The sequence below is a fragment of the Schistocerca serialis genome, chromosome 3 (genome assembly GCF_023864345.2).
Source record: "Schistocerca serialis cubense isolate TAMUIC-IGC-003099 chromosome 3, iqSchSeri2.2, whole genome shotgun sequence".
In the NCBI taxonomy this organism is placed as follows: Eukaryota; Metazoa; Arthropoda; class Insecta; order Orthoptera; family Acrididae; genus Schistocerca; species Schistocerca serialis.
In genome coordinates this window covers 881,979,578-882,005,252 of record NC_064640.1, presented here as the reverse complement: position 1 = coordinate 882,005,252, position 25,675 = coordinate 881,979,578, and the positions used below count along the sequence as shown (strand labels likewise).

At 39.2% G+C, this 25,675-nt stretch overlaps 1 protein-coding gene across 3 annotated transcripts in view; it reads right to left on the bottom strand.

Moving 5' to 3' along the window:
* LOC126471104 (DDB1- and CUL4-associated factor 7) overlaps positions 1–25,675 on the bottom strand; it is a 139,395-nt gene that overhangs the window by 26,806 nt on the left and 86,914 nt on the right. For all 3 annotated transcript variants that reach the window (XM_050099180.1, XM_050099181.1, XM_050099182.1), the window contains exon 5: positions 14,324–14,446. In XM_050099180.1, the coding sequence (XP_049955137.1) occupies positions 14,324–14,446 (123 nt within the window). The remainder of the gene's footprint in view (positions 1–14,323; positions 14,447–25,675) is intronic.

Sequence of the window (25,675 nt, the reverse complement as noted above, 5' to 3'; positions counted from 1 at the left end):
CTTGAGGAAAGGTCTGTTCCTAAAGAATGGAAAGTAGCACAGGTCACACCAATATTCAAGAAAGGAAATACGAGTAACCCATTGAATTACTGACCCATATCACTGACCTCAATTTGCAGTAGGATTTTGGAGCATATACTGTACTCTAACATTATGAATCACCTTGAAGAAAATGACTTATAGATACATAACAAATGCGGATTCAGAAAATATCGATCTTGTGCAACACAGCTAGCTCTTTATTCCCATGAAGTAATGAGTGCTGTCAACAAGGGATCTCAGATCAATTCCATATTCCTAGATTTCCAGAAGGCTTTTGATACCGTTCCTCACAAGCGACTATTAATCAAATTGCGTGCATATGGAGTATCGTCTCAGTTATGTGACTGGATTCACGATTTCCTCTCAGAGAGGTCACAGTTCGTAGTGATGGACGGTAAATCATTGAGTAGAACAAAAGTGATATCTGGCATTCTGCAAGGTAGTGTCATAGGCCCTCTGCTGTTCCTGATTTATATAAATGATCTAGGTGATAATCTGAGGAGCCCCCTTAGATTGTTTGCGGATGACACTGTAATTTACCGTCTAGTAAAATCATCAGACGATTAATTCCAATTACAAAATGATCTAGAGAGAATTTCTGTAAGGTGTGAAAAGTGGCAATTAGTACTAAAGAAAGAAAAGGTCAATTCGACTAAATACCTAGGAATTACAATTATGAGCAACTTAAATTGGAAAGACCACATAGATAATATTGTGAAGATGGTGCGCTTTGTTGGCAGAACACTAAGAAGATGCGACAAACCCACTAAAGAGACAGCCTACATTACACTTGTCCATCCTCTGCTGGAATATTGCTGGCAGTATTGGATCCTTACCAGGTAGAATTGACAGAGGACATCGAAAAAGTGCAAAGAAGGGCAGCTCATTTCGTGTTATTGCGCAATATGATACACGAGTCGGGGTGGCAGTAACTGAAACAAAGGCAGTTTTCTTTGCGGCAAGATCTATTTACAAAATTTCAATCACCAACTTTCTCTTCCGAATGCGAAAATATTTTGTTGACACCCACCTACGTAGGGAGAAATCATCATAATAAAATATGAGAAATCAGAGCTCGAATGCAAAGATTTAGGTGTTCCTTTTTCCCATGCACCATTCGAGAATGGAATGGTAAAGAAGTAGTATGAAAATGGTTCATTGAACCCTCTGCCAGGCACTTAAGTGTGAATTGCAGAGTAACAATGTAGATGTAGAACTGCCACACCAGACTGGTGAAAAAGGGACTGAATGGAAGCCTTACACCCACTTAGTGAACTTACGTGAGACCAGAATTTTCTTGGGTTCTCTGCCAGATCTTTTGTTAAGATGTCACAGTGGTAGTTTTGTATCCTTCATGCATAAATCTTTTCACATGTGCACAAATCTCTACCAACCTTCTCTTGTCGTCATCTGTGTGTTCCCTTTTGAACCGAGATGCAACAGCCTTTGCTTCCTGAGCATGTGCTGAATTTTGTGGGTCTTCCCCATCTTTATCCACTTACTAGGCACATAACTCTCCAGGCCATGATTTACAATCTGCTTAAACTTTGCCCATAATTCCTCTACATCCATCTTACTGGAACTAAGCGATGCCATTTCACTGTCTATGTGAGATGCTAATAACTGCTTACCTGCTCTGTCTAGCAGAAACACTCTCCTAGCATTTTTGACTGATTTATTAACTTTCATAATCATAGTTGTGGTAATGACATGATGATCGCTAACCCCTGTTTTTATACTGAAATTATTGATAAGATCTGGCCTATTTGTATCCACAGGGTCTAGGATATTTCCATTATGTGTGATCTGCCGAGCTAGCTGCTCAAGACTATTTTCAGAAAACATGTTCAAAAGTATTCTGCATGGCTGTCTGTCTGTAACTCCCCCCCCCCCCCCTTCCCGCAGTGAATCCACAGATATCCCAGTCTATATTGGACAGGTTAAAGTCACCTCCAACTAGTAATGCATGATCTGGGGATGTATGCACTATTGACCATAGACTTTCTTTGAATGACTCTAGAACTTTCACGGCAGAATCAGGTGGCCAGTACAAACATCCAACAATTAACCTGGTTCAACCAACACCTGTGATAAGCAACCAGGTGACTTCACTGTCACACTCAACTTTGAACTCAACAGAGACAATATTTTTGTCTACAATGAACACTCCCCCTCCTATGGCCTCTTATCTGTCTTTCTGATATACATTCCATGACTCACTAAATATCTCAAAGCTTTCCACTTTCAGCCAGCTCTCTGGCCCCAAGAATAATTTGAGCGTGAGAACTTTCATGGAGGGCAGTAAATTTGGGAACTTTATTACAAATATTTCGGAAGTTTACTGATGAAATTACGACAGTCAAAGTGTCTTTATTCTGAACACTGTTGGACTTCTCTTGCTGCATATCAACTATAAAGTGTTCATTAGATCACCTCAAACAACTGAATAGCCTAAACAACCTTCATGTTAATTCCACAAGTACTCTGCTACCCAAGTAGCTGCTTCCTTTGTGTATTCTGGCTGGAAATGGATCATAAAATACTTTTCATCATTATTCTTAACCCCTTAACCTGCAACCACATGAGAGACTCGTGGTCTGGTACTTGGGCTAAAAGTGATTATCACGAGCCTGATCCATGGTATGCTGGTTGGGCAAAATGCAAACTTCATGGGAAGGGACTGCAGTACATCAGTCAGGTGACATGTAAACTGCACAGACCTGGCCTGTTGTACATTGGACAGGTCAAGTTTGCATGAAAAATCAGAAACATGGTGAAACGGAGTTGGACTCCATGACATGAAAAGTTCCATTACATGTATCCGTATGTTTTGAACAATATCACACCACTGAAGGTTATTAATTTATGTTGTTGCTTTTTGTAAGAGTGTTGATTATGTGTATTTTGAGTGTTTTCAGAAAATGAATTTTGAGTGTGTTCAGAAATTGGAGATAAATGGTACTGATTTATATTATATTGTATTGACTGATAACGAATCTTTTGTGGTATTTCTAACATAATTATTACATGAGCTTGTGATGATTTATCAGATATTGCACAAAATTTTACCAGCTAGATCTTACAGGTGTACTTACAGTCCGTAAGGAAGTGTGTGACTGGTATAACGTCAGATCGATTTGTTGAACCATGGAATGGCTTGAAGGCTGGAAATCGTGTTTACATTTTGTGCCTGGGCCACTGGAACTTTAATCATAGGTTAAGAAAGCATAAATTTGTACGAGGTCGACAAATTCAGTTTCTTACCACACAATATTACCTGAGATATAACAGCTCAAAGTTGCCAGAAATTCGTGCTTGTTCTGCGCAAAGTCACACTTGGAGCAGAAAGTTACTAATCTTTAGCCAGTATTGCTTCAACTAACATTTAACTTTACCAATATTCATTGAGGACATGTGTGAAAGCTCACATAATTTTTCGCCAAAATCAACGATGTTCTAGCAGGAACACATTATGAAATTGGTCGATTAGACATAGAATTTTTCAGAAACACTAATAAAAAAAATAAGGCTGGAGTTATTCATATAAATTAGAACACACACACACACACACACACACACACACACACACACACACACACACACAGAGAGAGAGAGTCTAAAATTGCAAAATATTCCATAAAGATATAAGGTAACAATTGGATATACTGAATGTACGGTCCTAGTTGATGGTGCAACACTTAAGGTGAATCAGCCACTCTGTGAAACATTAGTCACTGTGAGAATTCCTGTCAACATTCGAATCTCTGAAATACGTAACTCAACCCCCTTGCATTGAACAATGTGTGTTGTCAACTCTATAATAATGATTCAGTTTTTGATATATTATAAAAATTTAACTTACAAACATTGAAATGTAACACTTACTCTATTCTGTTAAATATAGAACATTCTGCGCCATTACAAAGGCAAGCATGGAGACCTGCTCCACACCTATATTAAATCCTTTACAACTGCTTCACATTAAGAACAAATGGTCTTGTGGTCACTGGAAACAACGCACGTAAGTACTCAAAAGGAGTACACAACACAGGCACAATTTAGCTGTACAGCTGCACAGGATGTGTGTGTGTGTTCTCCTAAATTACTTACACTTTGCCAGAACTTCCCTTAACTTTGAAATTACAGATTTTAAACAGAGAGGGGGCAGTGTTAATGCTTTGCAGCTAGTCCGGGCTCTGCATGCACCTACAAAACACGCAACACAGCAAGCACTTTGTCCTTGCCAAAGAAGTATTATTGGCTGACCCCTGCTACCATACACACTGGAACATAAATCATAAAGTTATTTTAATGTTAGGATATCCTACCCAATCCGAAGGCTTAACACTGCAGCCTTAACACAGATCGAGTGAAATGAGACTTCAATAAAATTATAGTGGACATCATCTGTCTACTACACTACTGGCCATTAAAATTGCTACACCACGAAGATGACATGCTACAGACGCGAAATTTAACTGACAGGAAGAAGATGCTGTGATATGCAATTGATTAGTTTTTCAGCGCATTCACACAAGGTTGGCGCCAGTGGCGACACCAACAACTTGCTGACATGAGGAAAGTTTCCAACCGATTTCTCACAGACAAACAGCAGTTGACCGGCATTGCCTGGTGAAACGTTGTTATGATGCCTCGTGTAAGGAGGAGAAATACGTACCATCACTCTTCCGACTTTGATAAATGTCGGATTGTAGCCTATCGCGTTTTCGGTTTATCGTATCGCGACACTGCTGCTCGCGTTGGTCGAGATCCAATGACTGTTAGCAGAATATGGAATCGGTGGGTTCAGGAGGGTAATACGGGACGCTGTGCTGGATCCAAATGGCCTCGTATCACTAGCAGTCGAGATGATAGGCATCTTATCCGCATGGCTGTAACGGATCGTGCAGCCACGTCTCGATCCCTGAGTCAACAGATGGGGACGTTTGCAAGTCAACAACCATCTGCACGAATAGTTTGATGATGTTTGCAGCAGCATGGACTATAAGCTCGGAGACCATAGCTGCACTTACCCTTGACGCTGTTCACAGACAGGAGCACCTGCGATGGTGTTCTCAATAACAAACCTGGGTGCACGAATGGCAAAACGTCATTTTTTCGGATGAACCCAGCTTCTGTTTACAGCATCATGATGGTCACATCCGTGTTTGGTGACACTGTAGTGAACGCACATTGGAAGCGTGTATTCGTCATCGCCATACTGGCGTATCACCCGGCGTGGTGGTATGGGGTGCCATTGGTTACACGTCTTAGTCACTTCTTGTTTGCACTGACATCACTTTGAACAGTGGACGTTTCATTTCAGATGTGTTACGACCCGTGGCTCTACCCGTCATTCGATCCCTGCGAAACCCTACATTTCAGCAGGATAATGCACGACGGCATGTTGCAGGTCCTGTACGGGCCTATCTGGATACAGAAAATGTTCGATTTCTGCCCTGGCCAGCACATTCTCCAGATCTCTCACCAATTGAAAATATCTGGTCAATGGTGGCCGAGCAACTGGCTCGTCAAAATATGCCAGTTACTACTCTTGATGAACTGTGGTATCGTGTTGAAGCTGCATGGGCAGCTGTACCTGTACATGCCATCCAAGCTCTGTCTAACTCAATGCCCAGGCGTATGAAGGCCGTTATTATGGCCAGAGGTGGTTGTTGTGGGTACTGATTTCTCAGGATCTATGCACCCAAATTGCGTGAAAATGTAATCCCATGTCAGTTATAGTATAATATATTGTCCAATGAATACCCGTTTATCATCTGCATTTCTTCCTGGTGCAGCAATTTTAATGGCCAGTAGTGTATGTAGACACTTCAGCCTATGTAATACTTTGATGACTCTTGTTTCAAGAGATCTCAATGAGACAACAATGTAAATTTTACATAAATATATACATGGAATCCCTGTAATCTCACCAAGTTCTTAAAAGCTAGAGCAGAAATGCCTTAGGTGTAAGTCAAGTATATGAGAAACAAAATGACAACCATCAAAACTGATGCACATATATTGTTAAAACTTAAAACACCTATTTTCTGCCATTATTCCAGTCCTTCACCATACACTTAACCTGTCTAGAGGATGAACAGGAAACTGAGAGAGAGGCCACATAAAGAGTACTCTCCACTCTACATATAGTACAACTGTAAAAGCTATATTCTACTGTGGTGGATTTCACCTAAGACATCAATTTCAAGTAGGGCAGGCAGTTAAAGAGAAATAATCAATACCTGTCATTGACATTGACCAGTTGACACAGGAAACGTGCAACAAACGCCGTAAACAACAAGGTGGCTATAACGTGATATCAGAGGCTATTTTTTCAAATGGCCTGAGAGGCAGATCAGTCTTTCACCAAGTTTTTTTGCTTTCACATTCACTGAGTTTGTCCACTGTCATCCTCCAAGCTAACCTACACCTCAGTCCAAGCTACAGATCAGTCTTTCATTACAATCAGGTTTTTTGCTTTCAAATTTGTTGGCTTCACCAACTAATAATCATATTGTGAAAAGGCAATGTCAAACGGCCATTAATATTATGTCAGTGGTCAAAGCCAATGACTAGTGCTGAATATTTCACTTGACCCAGAGGGACTGTAACAGATCAGGAAGAAGATGAGCACTGAAGTGTTGAAAGTAAAAATGTAACTGTGACATTAGAAAGGATGAGCAGTGGATACACTAGAAGAAATAGAAATACGTGAATTCCTGAAAGGATAGCCTGACTACATTTTGAACACGCACATAGACCTCAATAATAAAAATCTATTTGGACACTTTTAAGCACATATTATAACTGTTCATGTTAGTTGTTAACTGAAATTGCATTACTTTACAAATAAATGTTATGATAATTTTTTGTATTTAACTTTTTTTTACAAACAATTTTATTCTAGATATGGTGGTTATTCTCTTATCTACATTTGTATATCCATCCTTATTTTTATACACACACACTTATTTACTATTTTATAGTTTATTTTTGTGCTCATTTATCTCTATTTGTTTCAACATGTTTTGTATGGATAATTTTATGGTTTCTTTTGTAAATACACATACTGTGTTTCCTGAAAAAACGGGTTTCATACACTCCATGGTAGAGCCATTACTTTTCTGAATGCCTCATAAACAATAAAGATGACAACACAAAAAGAAGACTCCTGCAACCAACTAGAACACTCATACAATCCATTATGTACACATAATGCAAAAATAATTTCAGGAGACGTAAATACTGAAGAGAGAAAGAAGAAATCTATAAAGTGACCCTCAGTAATTTCAAGTTATGGTAAATGTAGAAAGTTCAGAAAATTGGATACAACATATTATAAACTTTGTAATGACAAATGATCTAACATTAAGCAGCATAAACCCATTCATGTGGGGACATGGATATCACCCTCTGATGACATGAGGCACAGCCTTCTAGTAAATAGAATCTATAGATAATGTGCTAGCAACTTAATGATAGACATAATTTAAGTTGGGGTAAGCTTACTACTTCCAACAGGGCCATGCCTAATAGAGTACTGTAGTGTTCAAAACAATCTTCGGATTGACAACTGCTATACTTTCTAGGCTGCTGAATGCACACACTGTGATGCGCGAATGACAGTGGGTGCTGGAAGGGCTCAGCAGAGCAAGGAGCTATTCTATTCTGTTTTTGCAGCCATCAGGCAACATGTATTGTACCATAACAGTCAATGAGTCTAGACTCAGTGAGACTTGCTTACCACAACAGTTATAATCATGTACTTGAAAATACTGACCAATTTCATTTTTTAAAATTACGGTACATCATAAAAGAAAGGATTGACCATGTAGCTATCCAAAGAAGATTTAAAAACAGTATGAGAGATATAAGAACTTATAAAGGCAAACTGTGACAAAGACTTTCTGGTAATCATATTGCAAATGAAAATACATTAAAAAAGAAATAATTAGTGTGTTGAAACTATCACACACCACTTGAAAAACCTAACAGAAGAAGTAAATCCCAAAAAGATAAATGGAATATCAGCTCTAATAATACACCAGTTCGTAATTCATACCATGGTAGACATCTGAGAAAGGTACCCCATGAAGTGACTTCTGTAGTAATGGGAAAAAGTCTTCACAAAGTTTGCTTTAACTGTAAAGAGGCATAAAAAAGTGTTCATAAGTAATCCCAGAATGGAAGTAATAAACAGTAAAACGGGCTGTATGTTAAGTAGGCAAAGACAGAATACCTGAAGGTACATAAGAAAACTCTAATTGATCAACAGTAGACAGATTAATTTTCAAAAAAAGCTGGCTGCTTCAAATACTCAGGAAGAGATTCAGCAAGAACAACAGAAGAGATGTAGAAACATATGCACATATATATTTGCTGCCAACAGAGCATTTTACTGTTATACCAAAATCCCGGAAAAAATGAGAGAATAATCATAACTTACTAATATCGATCTACTATGCCCGTGTAATTATGAACTGGATGTAAAACTTTAATGTTTAGGAAGAAAGATAAAATATAGTTATCAGAAGGAAAGGTTGAGCTGTTCTGTAAGAATTTTGGAAAAGATGCTACTTTTTCTCTAGAAAAATAAATGGAATGCCTGGTACAGGAATACTCAGAAGTTTATGGCAGGATAATATCTGGAATTATGTAATAATAAAGATTTTCAATACTGAATAGACAAACACATCAGATAGAATAAAACAGATGAGGCTTGTGGAGCAGGAGTATGGCCAATAATGCCCTTGACATTAAATGAAAAAGAAAGTAGTAACTACAGGGTGTTCACACATCAACTTGGGCAAAGCCTCACACATCTAAGTCTCACACAACCTAGGTGTGGGAGGTGCCCCAGTAATTATCCACAGTAATCATACACCCATTCCACATGTAGCTGATCTTATTTTATTCATACAGGTTCCTACCATCCTAACAACCTGGACAGTTAAGCCAAGATCCTTCCTGCATATGTGTTATACAAAACAATTCACCACTATGTCATACAGTGATCACTGACGCAATCTCAGAATTTGTACATCAATCAAGAGGACTGGGTGTGTTCACCAGCCACAAACTACAAAACACCAGGTTCACTAAAAACATACCTAATCACTACTGGCAAAGTTCCCTGCAACACTCAGATTTGACATATAGCTTATACAACGCTATAGACCCACACAGCATAAAGCTCCCCCCCCCCCCCCCCCCCCAATCCTTTTCCATCCCCTCAAGGTATGTCATGAGATAATGCAAGTACTGTATGGTGTCTCATCTGTTCCTTTTCAGTTTTCCTTTCATTTTAAAGATAAGGTAATCTCATAACTTATGTTGAATATTTTCAGAAAATGTCTTTTTTAACCTGTACATGTTCACACTAACAGCTATGCTGTCATTTGTTAGGTTTAATAAATGGACTTTTCACTCTCAGATATTTTAAGTTGTCATGTGTGACACAGGGCAGTAGTTGCTCCATTTTTTTTTACACCCATTTGTGTTTCCTTCCACTCCTACTTGTTTTTCTTGATTACATTACGAAATTTCATTCTCTCCTAAATTCCTTTGCCAGTGATACGTCACAAACGATGATCCTTAACTATAGACTGGTTCATACGTAGTGTCTACGAATGAATGGGTTATATAATTCCAGTGATGCAAAAAGCTATGACACAATACTGTTAAAATTTTAGCAGGGAAGGTACAAGAAAGCAGTAGTACACATAAATTATTGAGAAAATGACTTCATCTTTACCCATATTCCCACATGTAATCTTTCTGTGGAAGGTAAAAATACATTCAGAGGTTCCTTTCGTATGTAAGAAATGCTAGTTTATCAGCTAGTTTTCTGGATCTTAGCAGTACACCTTAGTGCAGAAGTCATGCTTCAGCAAGGTTAGACATTTCCTTCACTTTCTTCAACAAAGGAAATCAAAATCAGGAGAAATAAGCCTCTCAATCAGGCTAAAAGTGTGAGTTTACTCAGAGAACATACAGTAAAGAAAACACCACATCTGTTTCTGATGTATAGACAACCCATAATTTTAAATATAATTAAGAAGCAAGAATGTGTAAATAAAGTTATTCCCTGAAATGAATAACTGAATTAAGTCAATAGTTACACAATTCTTTCTACAAGTATGCTTTTACAACACATGTAACATTGCCCGGGAAAGGATTTGGATGGATTTTAGGGGCTGCACTGCAACCCTCTAGAAGAACAATTGCTATGTTCGCAGAAGCAACTGGGGAACCACGCAGGTCACCCAGTTGTCTAGGAATCTATCACAGTGCATACTACACAGAAAGTAGAAAAATGACATCTTTTTACAAAGGGTAGGTAGTGTTTCTCCCCTCCCCCCTTTCTGTTCACTAACTTTTACCATTACAATTCAGTTACAATCTGAGTTAAACAAATAATACTCCCTTTTCTGTAATGCAGAGGATGAACTACTTTTTGATCACACCTCATTTTACTGTAGAGTGCTTTATAAATAAGTCAGCAGTTTTATTTTCGAAAACTTTCATTTCAGTGTAAACACTGGAAGGGTAAGATGGAAAAATGGAGGGGGGAGGGGGGGATGGACAGAAAGTGAAGAATGAGAGGAAGAGAGGGTGCGTCTACACCTACAGTTGGAGGATGGGAGGGTGTACCATGAGTTGGAAAGAGAAGGTCGGACTACAAGTGTGTGTGTGTGTGTGTGTGTGTGTGTGTGTGTGTGTGTGTGTTTCATTACTCAATGTACATCACAAAGATGGCAACATAACAATAAAAGGTGTCCTACAATTCAGTGACAACTGTGTAGTGCAATTTTCATTGAGATTGCACTGCTATACCTCCTCCTCCTCCTCCTCAAAGCATTCAATGATGCCACCAGTATTTTCAATATTCATGGTTGTTTATGTAACGAAAGACCTCGAGGTCACCCCCGTGAGCTCGTTGAAGATGTAGAGCACTTTCAACAGATTTGCAAGTGCCCCACAGGGGGGAGGGGGAGGTGGGGATGGCCAGAAAGTGAAGAATGAGAGAGGAAGAGGGGGTGGGTCTACACCTACAGTTGGAGGATGGGAGGGTGTACCATGAGTTGGAGAGAGAGGGACGGACCACAAGTGTGTGTGTGTGTGTGTGTGTGTGTGTGTGTGTGTGTGTGTGAGATTCATTACTCAATGTCAGCTCAGTGTCCAGATTTGTAAAAAGACTTTGCCTATGTGCCTTGTGCTTTTCCTTCACAGAAATTTGCGAAGTTGCATCTACCAGAAGGGGGGATGCGCACTTACCGTATTTACTCGAGTCTAAGCCGCACTCGAATCTAAGCCGCACCTGAAAAATGAGACTCGAAATCAAGGAAAAAAAAAATTCCCGAATCTAAGCCGCACCTGAAATTTGAGACTCGAAATTCAAGGGGAGAGAAAAGTTTTAGGCCGCATCTCCAAATCTAAACAAAGTTGGTCCACTGTAATATGAGACAATTTAGGTCGAATGAATGACGATACAGCTACAGTAGTTTGGTTCAAGTCGTAAGCTTAGCAGTTAAGCTTTACCAGGTAGCCATTGCTATGCGTCAGGCGCTCCGTATTTATACGGGTACCCTTCCTTTTTCACGTGCTTCGTCTGGTTTGAATTGATTGCTTATTTTTCTTTGATCTGATAAGCGCAGTTTTCTTTGTTATAGGTGTTTACGTCACTCTACGCTGAAAATGCATTACTGTACTGTGTCATGAATTGTTTGTCGTACTCTGATACTGCGTGTTTACGGCCTGTCGCCGATCGCGGCATGGCTTGCTTTTGTGCGCGCTACCGCCGCTTACAAATAAAAAAAAAGAAAGAGAGAGAGAGAGAGAGAGAGAGAGAGAGAGAGGAATCGTCTCATTAGCGAAACAATGGCAAGAGACTGCTACTTCTTGTTACTTACACTGCTGCTTTCTTTGATAAAGATCAACAAGAACCAAATAATAGACTACGTATGATAGAAGATGTTCTGAACGAGAGTTTAGCGAAAATTTTTCTCCGTTTGAAAATCTTTGCAGGCGCCTCTTTACTACATTACATTCTGCACAGAAATTAGTCATCTTAGATTTAAAAATCTAGTCAATTGCCTCGCTTCATTTCTGACTGTATCACTGTTTAGCATAAGAATAATATGAATATAAACATGATATGATATGTATATTCTTCCGTGTTTGCTGTTGTCTCACTCTAGTTTTGTGGTTTATTACGCAGACAGGATTTAAATGAGATAGCAGCAAACACGAAACAATACATGGCAAAATGTTTATATTCGTATTATTCTTATGGTGACAAGAATCCTGTATGTGATTCACAATTTATAAAAGTTCCTATTAGCAACCATCTCTTCTCACAGATAGGAAAAAATTCAGGACGTAGAGTTGGCCATATTGACAAACATCCTAAACATTCTTGCCAGTCGGGTTTTCGTAGTACTTGAAATGCTGCTACATTCGAAGTTGAACAATACAGAATTTGTATTTACTTCGTTGGATAATGTATGAAAATGCAGTGGTCGAAACTCGGCGCGGAGAAAAAAAGCTTGTCTTCCACCTTTTTTTTAATTTATTTACTGACGCAGAGGTTTTGGCGCCAGTATTTATCTTTGTGCCTACAAAGTATGTCTGTGTAGCGCAGAACTAAGTTGTGGCGGCACCCACCGACGTTTTTAAGAACTTCCGCTTGCTTTGCACTCGATTCTAAACCGCAAGCGGTTTTTTGGATTACAAAAACTGGAAAAAAAGTGTGGCTTAGATTCGAGTAAATACGGTAACATTTGTGGAAGATAAATAAAGACTTTAACCCTAAAAGTAATCACAATACCCGAAAACATGCAACTTTACACTCCTGTAAAGTTGCATGATTCTTTGGAAAGTAGCTTTTTAGTTCTATGTGTAAGTTAAAATTCACCCCAAGATTCATCTCCTTTCCTGTATAAGATACAGTCTTGTGAATTCAGATGAATCTTTCTGAAACAGCCTGTACAACAAACCACAAGAAATGAGTTTCTTTGACATTACTCTGCAAAATTACATCAAACAAAGAGAGCATTTTTCTCACCTATAAGAAGTGGCATGGTGCTTTGATTAATGTAACCCCCCTAACTCCATCCAACAATCAGCTTTTGATGGAAAAGACTGATGTAAATACTGCCCCCACTTCATACATCCATCTTAACATGGTTGGATGTACATGACTAAGTCACTTACCTAGAAAAAGGATAAACAATAACCTGCTGGGTACCTGTTGGCAAACCATCATTTTACTCCATAAATATTTTTCTTCTGCAGTTACAACATGGTTCTTTAGATAAGGCATTGTTTTTTGTAAAGATTTATAAAGACATTTCAAGCCAATATCTCAACCACACACCTCTCCCATTCTCCTGGATCAAGGATGCGAACAATGTTTTAACTATGTCACATATAACACTATTTCAAAGTTATCTTGTTTATACTGAAGCACTGCAACAATTTTCATTATTGTCTGGTCTCAGTTCCATTTCCATTTTACAACAATTCATGTTTGTAAAACAGCTGCAAACGCCTATGAGAAATAAGTACAGCCAGTTTCGAATTATAACTAATTATTTTCCCAAACCAAATTGCGATAATTTTATTTGGTGGTGGGGGAGGGAGAGGGGGGCGGAGGGAAGAAGAGGGAACTGACTGTTGCATTATTTAATCATTCAACTTCTGTTATTCAAGGAACTACTGTGGCACTCATACGGAGAAGTATGGCCCACAAAAACCTGAAATCTCGACTGGCTCTTGAACCACTATAGCAAACAGGAAGGAGTGAGTACAATGACAGAGTGCCACATCCCTTCTATTCCTAGCCTACATCCTTGTATGCAGTAACACACTCAATGATGAACACTGAATACCAAACTGATAACCCATTAACAACTTATAAGTAGTAATAACTATTAAGAAAATATCCATAGCAGACATGGAACATAAGAAGAATAAACAATGTTCCATTAAATCCCCCACAGATAACATCCTATTGCTGTTAACTATCCTGTAGCACTGACAAAGATGCTGTAGTACATGTCCAATTTTCTAGTAACAAAGGATGGATTCTCAAGCTTTCTAGTTATCCATCATAAAGTTTTACTAGAAATATTTAGATTTAACAAAAATAAAAAAGTAAATAAAATAATTAGAAATTATCCTTTATGCATAAGTACTGCCAAACCAAATGATATAGAAGACAATTCATTAAATTATTTCAATTATTTTCAAACTTAAAGTGCACAGAACTTACCTGTCCTGTCTCCAGCCCCCATATGGTACATGTAGTATCTATGCTTGATGTGCCAATCAGATTCGGATCCACTTCATTCCAGTCAAATGAAGTTAATGGGGCACAGAAGTCTGAATTCTTGTTCTGGAATGAAAATTGTTTTAAAAAATTAGAAATATTTATCAACCATCACACTCACTATTATATAAGAACATATGTACATACGCGCTTTCATAACACTATAGCTGCAAGTAGGTGAAGTTTCTCATAGAATGTTGTTGTTTGAATGTGTCACAACCAAAAACACTGGGACACTTTAGCGTAAACACCAAACAAAAATTACACAATACCTAATGACAATGAAAAGATCAATGCTTTGAAGTAATAACAGCTAGAAACTGAAGGGAAGTGAATTATCACAAGTGATTACATTATGCTTCGTAATTCTCTCTGAGCAAAATATTCTTCTCAGTTAACAAATTCAGAATAAATTAAGCTCAGATTTGGACACAAAGTTTTTTGGACATTGGCTATTTTGCTTGCCCATCCATTTGGAATCAATTTCTTTCTCTTAGATAAAAAACACTGGAGAACTATATCACAACAACTTAATTAAAATATATGTTACATCTAGAGGATGACAATGGTTACACACTGAAATTTTTAAACAAGTCTGTTTTATTATATGGCTATTAGAATAACATTACAAGCAACAACAGCACAAGCCACTGATTACTTCCACAAAATTAGAAGTACATTTCAACAATGAAGCATTGCAGAGTTTTATTGTTAGCATCATGGAAGAAATAAAAAGGCGAGTGAAGGGAGGTAGTCCCAAAACACCTGGTGAAATATGAGGCCAGTAGAAAAAGAATAGCACTTACAACTATCAACATGGCAGAAACTGGAAAATGAGAATCTAAAAAGCAGCAAATTGTAATGTGGAATTTTTAAGCACTTTTTCATTCATATTTGACTTAACTGATTGGTCAACTTTACAGTTCACATTAGAACTACTGATAAAGCATGTCTACATCTATATCCATATTGTGCAAATCAATGTAAAGTGCATGGCACAAGACACTTCCCATTGTACCACATATTAGGGTTTCTTCTCATTCCATTCAAGTTTGAAAGATGGGAAGAAGGAGCACTTAAATGTCTCTGTGTGCACTGTAATTAGACTAATCTTGTCCGTTGATGTGTAGGATGCTGTGGAAGATTTCGAGTAACTCCCAAAATACTGACTCTTGGAACTTTTTTATTTCATGGGGTAGTCTGTGTTCAATCTTCAAGTGTCTACAATTTCAGTGTCTACAATTTCAGGTTTTTCAGCATTTCTATGTCACTATCTTGTTAGTCAAGCAAACCAGAGATAACTTGTGTTGCCCTTCTTTGTATATTCTCAATGTCACCTGTTAATTTTATTTAGTACAGGTCCCAGGCAAACGAGTAATATTATATGAAGGGCACACAAGTATTTTGTTAGCAATCTGCTGGCTACATTTTCTAATATCCTGTGTTTCTAACGGATACTGTCATCACAGAATGCTACTTTTTGGCATTTTTTGAAGTATATAATTTTACATTTCTGAACATTAAAACAATTTGCACCTTTATCAAATATTTTCAAGATCTGCCTGAATATTTGTGGAGGTTTTTTTTCCAGATAGTATTTCATTTAAGACAACTGCATCAGCTGCAAAATGTCTGAGGTTACTATTGTCTGTCATAATTAAACTTTCACTGCTTGAGCCAGTGAAGATAGAAAACTATGAATCATATGGGTACCCAAGCTGCAGGATTTCTGGTTTTAGTTGTGTAAAGCGTAATAACATACTGTTACAGACTTCTATAGTACATTGGCATAGGGCTGAAACACAAGCATCAGTGTGGATTACAGTTGCAAACAGTCAACATGGACCTGGATAAGGTGAGCAGCCCTTTACCTGTAAAGCTGTTTTATCAAAACAACAGCAATAATGCTGCTGCTCTGCACAAGTAGCAATGCATTACAGGAATACTGAGAGGTCCTCTTCCTGCACTGAAGTTGAAGAACACAATTAGGAAGTTTGAATTAACTGGCAATTTGGGAATTGTTCCTAAGAGGGGCCGATGGCCAATTGCGCCACAAACTGTTGAAGTAGTAACTGTTGCCATGGCTGAGAATGCTGGATGCAAAGTGCAATCTTCAAGAAGTGCTCTGTTACAACAATCAAACATTCCACAGTCCACCACTCGAAAAAAACTGTGAACAATAGTAAAATGGTATCTCTAGTGTGGTTCCACGCTGTTGTGGACGCAGATGGTTGTCACCTCAAGCAACATATGCAGCCCACAAAGTAAATATGGTTCGCAATCAACAAATTTTAACCTCTAGTGAGGAAATTAAAATGTGATTGTTTCAATGGTTTATTCATTATTTTTCTTTTGCGTGTCCTTACAAATATTTCCACAAAGTTCCATTGTCCTACGATCATTCTTCTATTCATGGGGACTCTATCAAGTAGCAAACGTAATTTTAAAAACCCTGTACAACATGAACAACAAGGGTCACAATACAGTTCCCTCAGGCATTTAGAAAGTTACTTCCAAATCTGTTGCCAGTTCCCAAACAAAGCTAACATGCAGAGACTTTCAATCCAAGGAATCCTCCAATGCAATCACAAACTTCATGCGATACTAGAAAATCATTTTACTTTTATTAATAAGTATTTTACTGGTACTTAGTCAAATGATTTTTGGATGTCAAGAAATACTACAGTCACATGATTGATTTGAGCCATGGATCGCTGGACATCATGTCAGAGATACACAAGTTTGGTTTTGCAAGACCATCTTTTTCGAAATCCATGCTGGTTGACACGGAGGTCACCTTACTCAAGATGACCTTATCACATTTGGGCTCAGAACACATCCTACGACTCTACAGCAGATGGATGTCTGATACTGAACTGTAGTTTTGTTTCTTATAGGTGTTAACTGTGCTTTCTTTCAATCACTGGGCAGTTTCCTGTTAAAGGGGTCTACAGTATATTATGGTTAAAAGGGGGCCTAGCACAGCTGCAAACTCTGTATAGAATCTGATAAAGATTCCAACAGGCCATGGAACCTTGTTCGATTTCAATGATTATAACTGTTTCTCAATGCCACCAACCCTGATGTCTACGAGTACATTATTTTTGGTTGTAATGGTGTGAGAATTACTCTACAGCAGTACTCCTTGCTCCTTCTCAGCAAAGAAACATTGGAAAACTGAGTTCAGCACTTTTGTTTGTGTAACCTTCAGTTTTAGTTTGTGTGTCATCCACGAGTGTCTGAACACTATCAGGGCCAGAACAGGTGTGTACTTCTAACCAAAGCCTCATAAGGCATTGTTGTATTTATTATTTACTTAGTTCATACCTTATAAGCCAACCACATATATTTTGTAGAATTAATATAATGTGTAGAGTTCTGGACAATATAGCCACACACAGGGCATATGCAAAGTCAAGTCAGAACATCTGTGTGATGCCACAGCACGTTCATACGAGTATTTTGATAAAAACAGACCTAAAGTCATAAAGTGCCTGTTTCAGCATAAAAAAAAGAAAATGGAGAAAGGACGTTAGCTCCTCCCATTACTGAAGATGTGTATAGTCCTAACTTGCTGCAATGAGTACATGGGAAAAAGAATCAATAACTCTGAACTGAGTTACTTGTCTTGATGCATGCAGAATAATGGCCTTTCTATTTTACTAAGATAATGGATATCATGTTTCTGGTATATCCTTGAGTTATAAACAATGAAGAAAATGTGACTTGTCAGGTGATGTTCCTGCCTACCATGAGAATGCATTGCAGGCCAAAATCATTACATAATGTCTCATTAACTACTTACATGGTGTACAATAACTGAAAGATTAGAATTCAATGTATTGTTGGTTAGGGCATTAGGGTACAAGCTTTACTTAGGAAAAGACAAGGATGGGGAAGGAAATTGGTATTATATTTAGAAATTAACCATCCTTGTTTTCGCCTTAATTGACTTCAGGAAATCACTACAGACTTAAATCTGTATGTTTTTTTGTTTTACTGTTTTGCTTTCCAGATGTATTTCTAACTGCATAAGTTTTGTATTTTAAAACAGAACATAGGTATGGGATTTGTTGTTAGTTTTTGTGAAACACATGTACCACCTTAGAACGGGCAATGTCCAAACTAAGCTTTGAGAAACACACACATAAAAAAAGTTTTGAATTACCTCGGTACCGCAAGTTCTGGTACCTGTACAGAAAATTGGAGTAGATATCAACATCATTTCTGCCCTTTGTATTGCTCATGAAAACCAAACATTGCATGTTGTACCACAATACAGCAAGACCTTCAGAGGTGGTGGTCCAGATTGCTGTACACACCGGTATCTCCAATACCCAATAGCACATCCTCTTGCATTGCTGCATGCCTGTATTTGTCACGGCATACTACCCACAATTTCATCAAGGCACTATTGGTCCAGATTATACCACTCCTCAACGGCGTAGGTCCCTCAGAGTGGTTGGTGGGTCACATTGTCCATTGTTCAATCTATCCCAGGCATTTTAGACAGGGTTCATGTCTGAAGAACATGCTGGTCACTCTAGTCGAGCAATGTCCCGTTATCCTGAATGAAGTAATTCACAAGATGAGCACGATGAGGGTGTGAATTGTCATCCATGAAGACAAATGCCTCGCCAATATGCTGCTGATATGGTTGCACTATTGGTCGGAGGATGGCATTCATGTATCTTACAGCCATTACGGTGCCTTCCATGACCACCAGCAGTGTACATCGGCCCCACATAATGCCAACCCAAAACAGCAGGGAACCTCCACCCTGCTGCACTCACTGTACAGTGCCTCCAAACACGTCTACGACGATTGTCTGGTTGAAGGCATATGCGACACTCATTGGTGAAGAGAATGTGATGGCAATCCTGGGGGGTCCATTTGGCATGTTGTTGGGCCCATCTGTACCACACTGCATGGTGTCGTGGTTGCAAAGATGGACCTCGCCATGGATGTTGGGAGTGAAGTCGCACATCACGCAGCCTATTGCACACAGTTTGAGTTATAACACGATGTCCTGTGGCTGCACGAAAAGCATTATTCACCATAGTGGCATTGCTGTCAGGGTTCCTTCAAGCCATAATCCATAGGTAGCGGCCATCCACTGCAGCAGCAGCAGCCCTTGGGCGGCCTGAACGAGGCATGTCATCGAGAGTACCTGTCTCTCTGTATCTCCTACATGTCCGAACATCATCACTCTGGTTCACTCCGAGACGCCTGGACATTTCCCTTATTGAGAGCCCTTACTGGCACAAAGTAACAATGCAGACATGATCAAACCATGGTGATGACTGTCTAGGCATGGTTGAACTACAGACAACATGAGCTATGTACCTCCTTCCTGGTGGAATGACTGAACTGATCAGCTGTCAGACCCCCTCCGTCTAATAGACGCTGCTCACGCATGGTTATTTACACCTTTGGGAGGGTTTAGTGACATCTCTGAACAGTTAAATGGATTGTGTCTGTGATACAATATCTACATGTATCTTGAGGAGTTCTGAGAACCGGGGTGATTCAAAACTTTTTTTGATGTGTGTAAATGAAGAAGCAGTGCAACTACAGCGAAATCGTGCAGTTTGTCGATTTTATTAATGTTCACCGTGTGTGTGTGTGTGTGTGTGTGTGTGTGTGTGTGTGTGTGTGTGTGTGTGTGTGTGTGTGTGCGCGCGCGTCCGTCCAACAGTGGGTTAGAGGGTGTGTGCAATACAAAGTGAACATCAATAAAACTGACAAACTGCGGGGACAGAGTCCTGACTAGAAATGAAGGGAAGAAGGTCCTAAGATCACGTGTCCAGAAATGTATTGTTGCCATGGTAGAGAGCACTCATGAAGTTCCTCTGACCATGTGCTGTGCATTCCTTGTGTGTTGCAGGCTGTACGATTGGCACAGCATTCTGTTTAAGTAGCAGAATGGTCCAGTATTTATGCCAGGAACAAGCCAAGATGGTGTTGGTGTATGGCCAAGCAGACAGAAACGATCAAGAGGCAGCATGGCTACACCAAAACACGTACCCTCATAGAAATCAACCACATCACATCACATCTTTGGGCGTTTGTGTGATCATGGGTCCTTTCAGATAGACGTCCAAAAAGGGCTTGAAATGTTGTGTGATGTGGTTGGTGTTTGTGAGGGTACCTCTTTTGGTATAGCCATGCTGCCTCTCAACCATTTCCATCTGCTTGGCCACACACAAACACCACCTTAGCTTGTTCCCAAAATGAATACCAGGCTATCTGCCTACAGTATGATGCATCAATCACACAGCTTGCAACACATGGCATGTGGTCAGTGGAACTTTCATTCCTCAGTGCCTTCTACTGTGGCAACAATGCATTTCTGGACAAATGTTCATAGGACCTTTTTTCACCATTTCCCGTTAGGAATCCATCCCTGCAGTTTGTCAGTTTTATTAGCAGTGGGTTAGGGGTGTACACATGTTTGACCAAGAAAGGCAAAACTGTGCTTTAATATGCAAAGTTGTCCACATTTTTCCCATGTGATGCATACAGCTATGGTATCAAAATTCACATGAAATTTCAGGGGAGTCACCATTAAAAACCATGAATAATACCTCCAAGAGAAAACACACAAACCTACTGTTCACCACATTAATGATATGGATTGTGTATATAGTGTCTGATGGGCAATGATCAGCATCTGTAAATAAATTGCTCAGCATCTGTAAATAAATTGCTTAAGGTCATGGTTTAATCAATCAACTTACATCAGTAATCTCTTTATTAACAACCAGTGTCAGATGTGTTAATGCCCACTGTAAATGTGCCAGATTAATTACCTGAGGAGAAGTAATGAAACATTGAGAGTCATGTTAAAACTAAACATGACCTACAAAAGCTGTAGCTCTTGTGAGTATAGCAAATTTATAGTTCTGCCAGAATTCTAATAATTTAAGAGTAAAGGAGACCAGCCACCAAAGAGAGAATGAAGTCCTTCGCTTCTGAACAACAACCACTATATGGCATACCAAAGCCTAAAAATCAAGAAATAGCTTCCTTAGAGCAAGCGAGAACTATAAACTCCACCTCAGCTTAAAGTGGAGTGTGGTCAGCTTTGAAAGGTCATCACTCCAAAGCAAGTCTCCTAAAGTGGGGCCTAGCACATTATAGTATTTGTATGAGCTCTCTTACGCAACACTGAGATGAGGCTTTTGAGCACAACCCAAGAGTGGGCAGGATGCACTCCCGGTAGGAAAAAGACAGAAGAGCAGACACAGAAGGGTACTTGATGAGTGACAGCCATCAAAAGGCACACTCAGAGTAGGTGCCCAATGGTGATGTAGATGCTGTGAGCAGTTAAGGCCGAGTGTGCAGACCCAGGGTTTTTCTGGTAGGGAGGGCAGTTATGGCCACTAACTTGATATTGAGAAATTAGGAGTTCCTATGTTTCAAGCCTCATTTAATGAGGCATGTGCCCAATATGCCCTATTTGTAGTTTAGGAGTTATGATTGAGCATAGCTGATGAAATATGCAGTTTATTAAAAAATTAGTAACAACAACAATAATAATAATTATAATGTACAATACTCAACAAGGTGTGAATGGATTATCCTCTTCAAGCGGCATAAAATAAGTGTACATACATCATATGCACACATCATTAACTAGCTTTCAGATGCTTTCTTCTAATAATAAAGCCTAATGATTAATTGGCACAGAACATTAAACCAATGCACACAAAAAGAACATGAGCGAAGTATAGATTAAATGTGAGTAGTGGATAGTATATATCTAGGACTATGTTGACATAAGTTTCAATTAAGGATTCCAGAAAATCATAATTAATCAACAAATTGTAATTGTATGGACACCAGCTAAAACAGACAGGAAAATTCTACGAGGTGAATACCTCATGTATTTTTATGTATTGATAATTAGTGACTTCTTTTCTCAAAACTATGTGGTGACGGCAAAAAAATTTTAAAAATCTATTGTATAATAAATAAATAGCTTGGATTTAAGTGTTTGGTGTCACTAGAATCAGCACTCCATTGTGAATATCATGGTATGTATTTTTATTTATTTATTTTTTATTATTTTTAAGCAACCGAAGTGAAGTAAAAGACAATATTTTAGAAAAGGATGAAAAACAGATGGGGGATGTGCTATTGTTTCATGTGCATAGGGAGTATTCCAAACCAAAGGCACTGCTGCCCGAAGGAGAGGAGTTGGCAGACCATGTTCATGTTCACCTACAGCAGCTTGGCCATACACAAACACCATCTCGGCTTGTTCCCATTGTACAACACGCACGAAGGGATCCGTATCAAACAGAGGGTTCAATTGCAACCACATTTAACAGGACTGCAGGACGCGCAATCTCACACTCAACAGTGGCACAGTGACTGCTTGGGGTTGATCTCTTTGTCCATCGACCTGTACGTTGTGTTCTGTTGACACCCCACCCGCACATTGGTTGCACTGTTTGTAATGCTGCCAAGAGCACAGGGACTAGATCAATGAGGAATGGGCTCACGTGTTGTTCTCGGATGACAGCAGATTCACTCCGAGTGGTGATTCTGGATGTATTCTCAAATGGCAAGAGGTGGGAACATGTAATGCACCCACGAACATTGTCAAACATGATTGTTTTGGTGGACCAGGTGTTATTTGTGGGGAGGCATAATATTGGGCATACTGACCACCATATCTTCATACATGGTACTCTCATTGGTTAACATTATAGTGACACCGTACTAGTTCCCCATGTGTCTCATTCAAATCTGACTTCAGATTTGCAAAGTGAAGAGCTCTTGCACTGACAGGATATTCGGTGCATGGACTGTCCTGCCAATTTCCCCTGACTTAAACCCCATCAAGCACATGTGGGATGCAGTAGGGGGACACATTGCAGCGAGTCCACATGCACCAATGACAATCCAGCAGCTGTTAGCAGCGTTGCTGGAAGAAGGAACCCTCCTACAAGAACTCATTACCAACCTCGCGACCAGTATGGGAGTACATTGCAGGGTGTGAATTGATATCTGTGGTGATCACATATCCTATGGGAACCATGTCCCACCTTTTGTTACGTTTGGGAGACTATCATAAATCCCACAGACTTCAATCTAATTATTGCCTTCAAGTGAAAGCATCATTTTTATTCGTCTCATTGCTTATTTCTTTCAGTTACTTTCTGTACTATACTGTAGGGGTTCATTCTATTGTATGTTCCAAGCTTCATTCAGGGTGGCTACTCAAACTTGGGGGAAAAAAATAAAAAATAAATCCCCTGAGAATTCAAGGTCAGGGGAGCATGTAGGAATAGTAAGAAAATCCCTGATAAATTAATGCTGGGGGGTCACAGTAATGAATTTCTGTCTCTTGTTGGCTGAGATATACTTGTCATAACCAGCAGTTTGATCGCAGTTTTTAAACACTGATAATTTATGTAATAATTTGCCCCCTCAGCTGAGTGTTCAGCGCCTCTGAATACCATGCAGTGGGCCTGGGTACGAGTCCCAGCTGGGTCGGAGATTTTCTTGTTCAGGGACTGGGTGTTGTGTTTGCAAGTTGCGCAACGTGGCATCAACTTGCGAGACTTGCGTCTTGTTGGCTGAACTTCCCCAGCATTTCATTTCATTGTATGGAATAATACTTATATATATAATAAACACACTTTGAAATATTAAATTCCAGAGCAAACTTGAAAACACGGAATTCCTTGAGATTTTAAAAATTACAGAAATTCCCCGAGATGTCCCTGATTTTCCCAGGTAAAATGTAATTCGCTGATAATTCCAGGTTTTGCAGGTATCCCAGAAGATTTGGCACCCTATCAATGAACTACGTTATTTGGCACTGATACATCGTGCAAAAGTTACTTCCCTCTTTAAGTTTTGCACACCACTGTATTTCCATTTCCAGCGAAGGCAGCTGTTGACAGTTTAAGAAGTCATGGATGGAAAATATTGACATAAAATATTTACAGAAGAGCTGAAAGACTAATAGTAATGGCCCCTCAGTATAGTAGTTTGAGTTTAGGAAAATACGGGAACACACGAGGCATTACGGACTGTTTGACTTATTTTAGAACAAAGGATTAAGGAAGATAAACCTACTTTAACAGCATTTTTAGATTTTGAGAAAGGTTTTCTGAAATATTCCCTTTGAGATTCTGAAGGTAAAAGGGATAAAATACAGGGAGCAAAAGGTTATCTACAGCTTGTACAGAAGCCAGACTGCAGTTGCAATAGTCGACAGATGTGAAGTGGGAAGTAATGGTTGAGGAGAAGGGAGTGGAACTGGATTGTAGCCTATCTACAATGTTATTCAATTTGTTAATGGAGGAAGCTGTGAAGGAAACCGAAGAGAAATTTGTAAAGTGAAACAAAGTTAAGAAGAAGAAATAAAATCTAAGGTTTGCCTACGAAATAGTAATTCTATCAGAGTTGGCGAACAATATGGAAGAGCAGTTTTTATACTCATCACCTGGTCAGTCTGGGGGGTGTTCTGAAATGTATGGTAACTGATGAAACGTCACAAGTCAAGACTGCTAAAAAGGCATTTTATTGGATGACCAGTTTCAACAAAACTATGCTGTCATCCACTGTGTATTTTCGTTCAGTAACCAGAAGAGTAGTTGAATGGAATGGATAGTGTCCTGAAAACAAGTTATAAGTTGACCATCAAAAAAAGTAAAACAAGGGTAATGGAATGAACTCAAATTCAATCCGGATTGATACATTGGGTGAATCAAAAAGGACTTTACAACTTTGGGATGATATAAAAATTTATTGAGATAACTCATTGAACTGATAGATGTGTCATTTTGTAGCAAACAACCTCAAGTTCCTCATAAAAGTGTCAGGTGTCATTTTGGTTTGCGCACTACCATTTGTGATGCGACAAGCATCTCACAGCAAATCAGGCATAACTTATGCAATGGCAGTGTGCGGTATGAGCAGAACATACACACAATCTTTAATGATACCCCAGAGAAAGAAATCCAGTGGTGTCAAGCGTGGGGAGCAAGGTAACAATGCAAGCACACTGTGCTCCAGAGAAAGTAGCCATTTTAACTGTGCACTACACTGGTGTTCCTGGTGGCAGAGTGGAGTACTAATGCACTATGTGAATCAAACTTGAGGTTGAAACTTCCTGGTAGATTAAAACTGTGTGCCGGACCGAGACTCGAACTCTGGAGTTCGAGTCTCAGTCCGGCACACAGTTTTAATCTGCCAGGAAGTTTCATGTCAGTGCACACTCCGCTGCAGAGTGAAAATCTCATTCTGGAAACTTGAGGTTGTTTGCTACAAAAT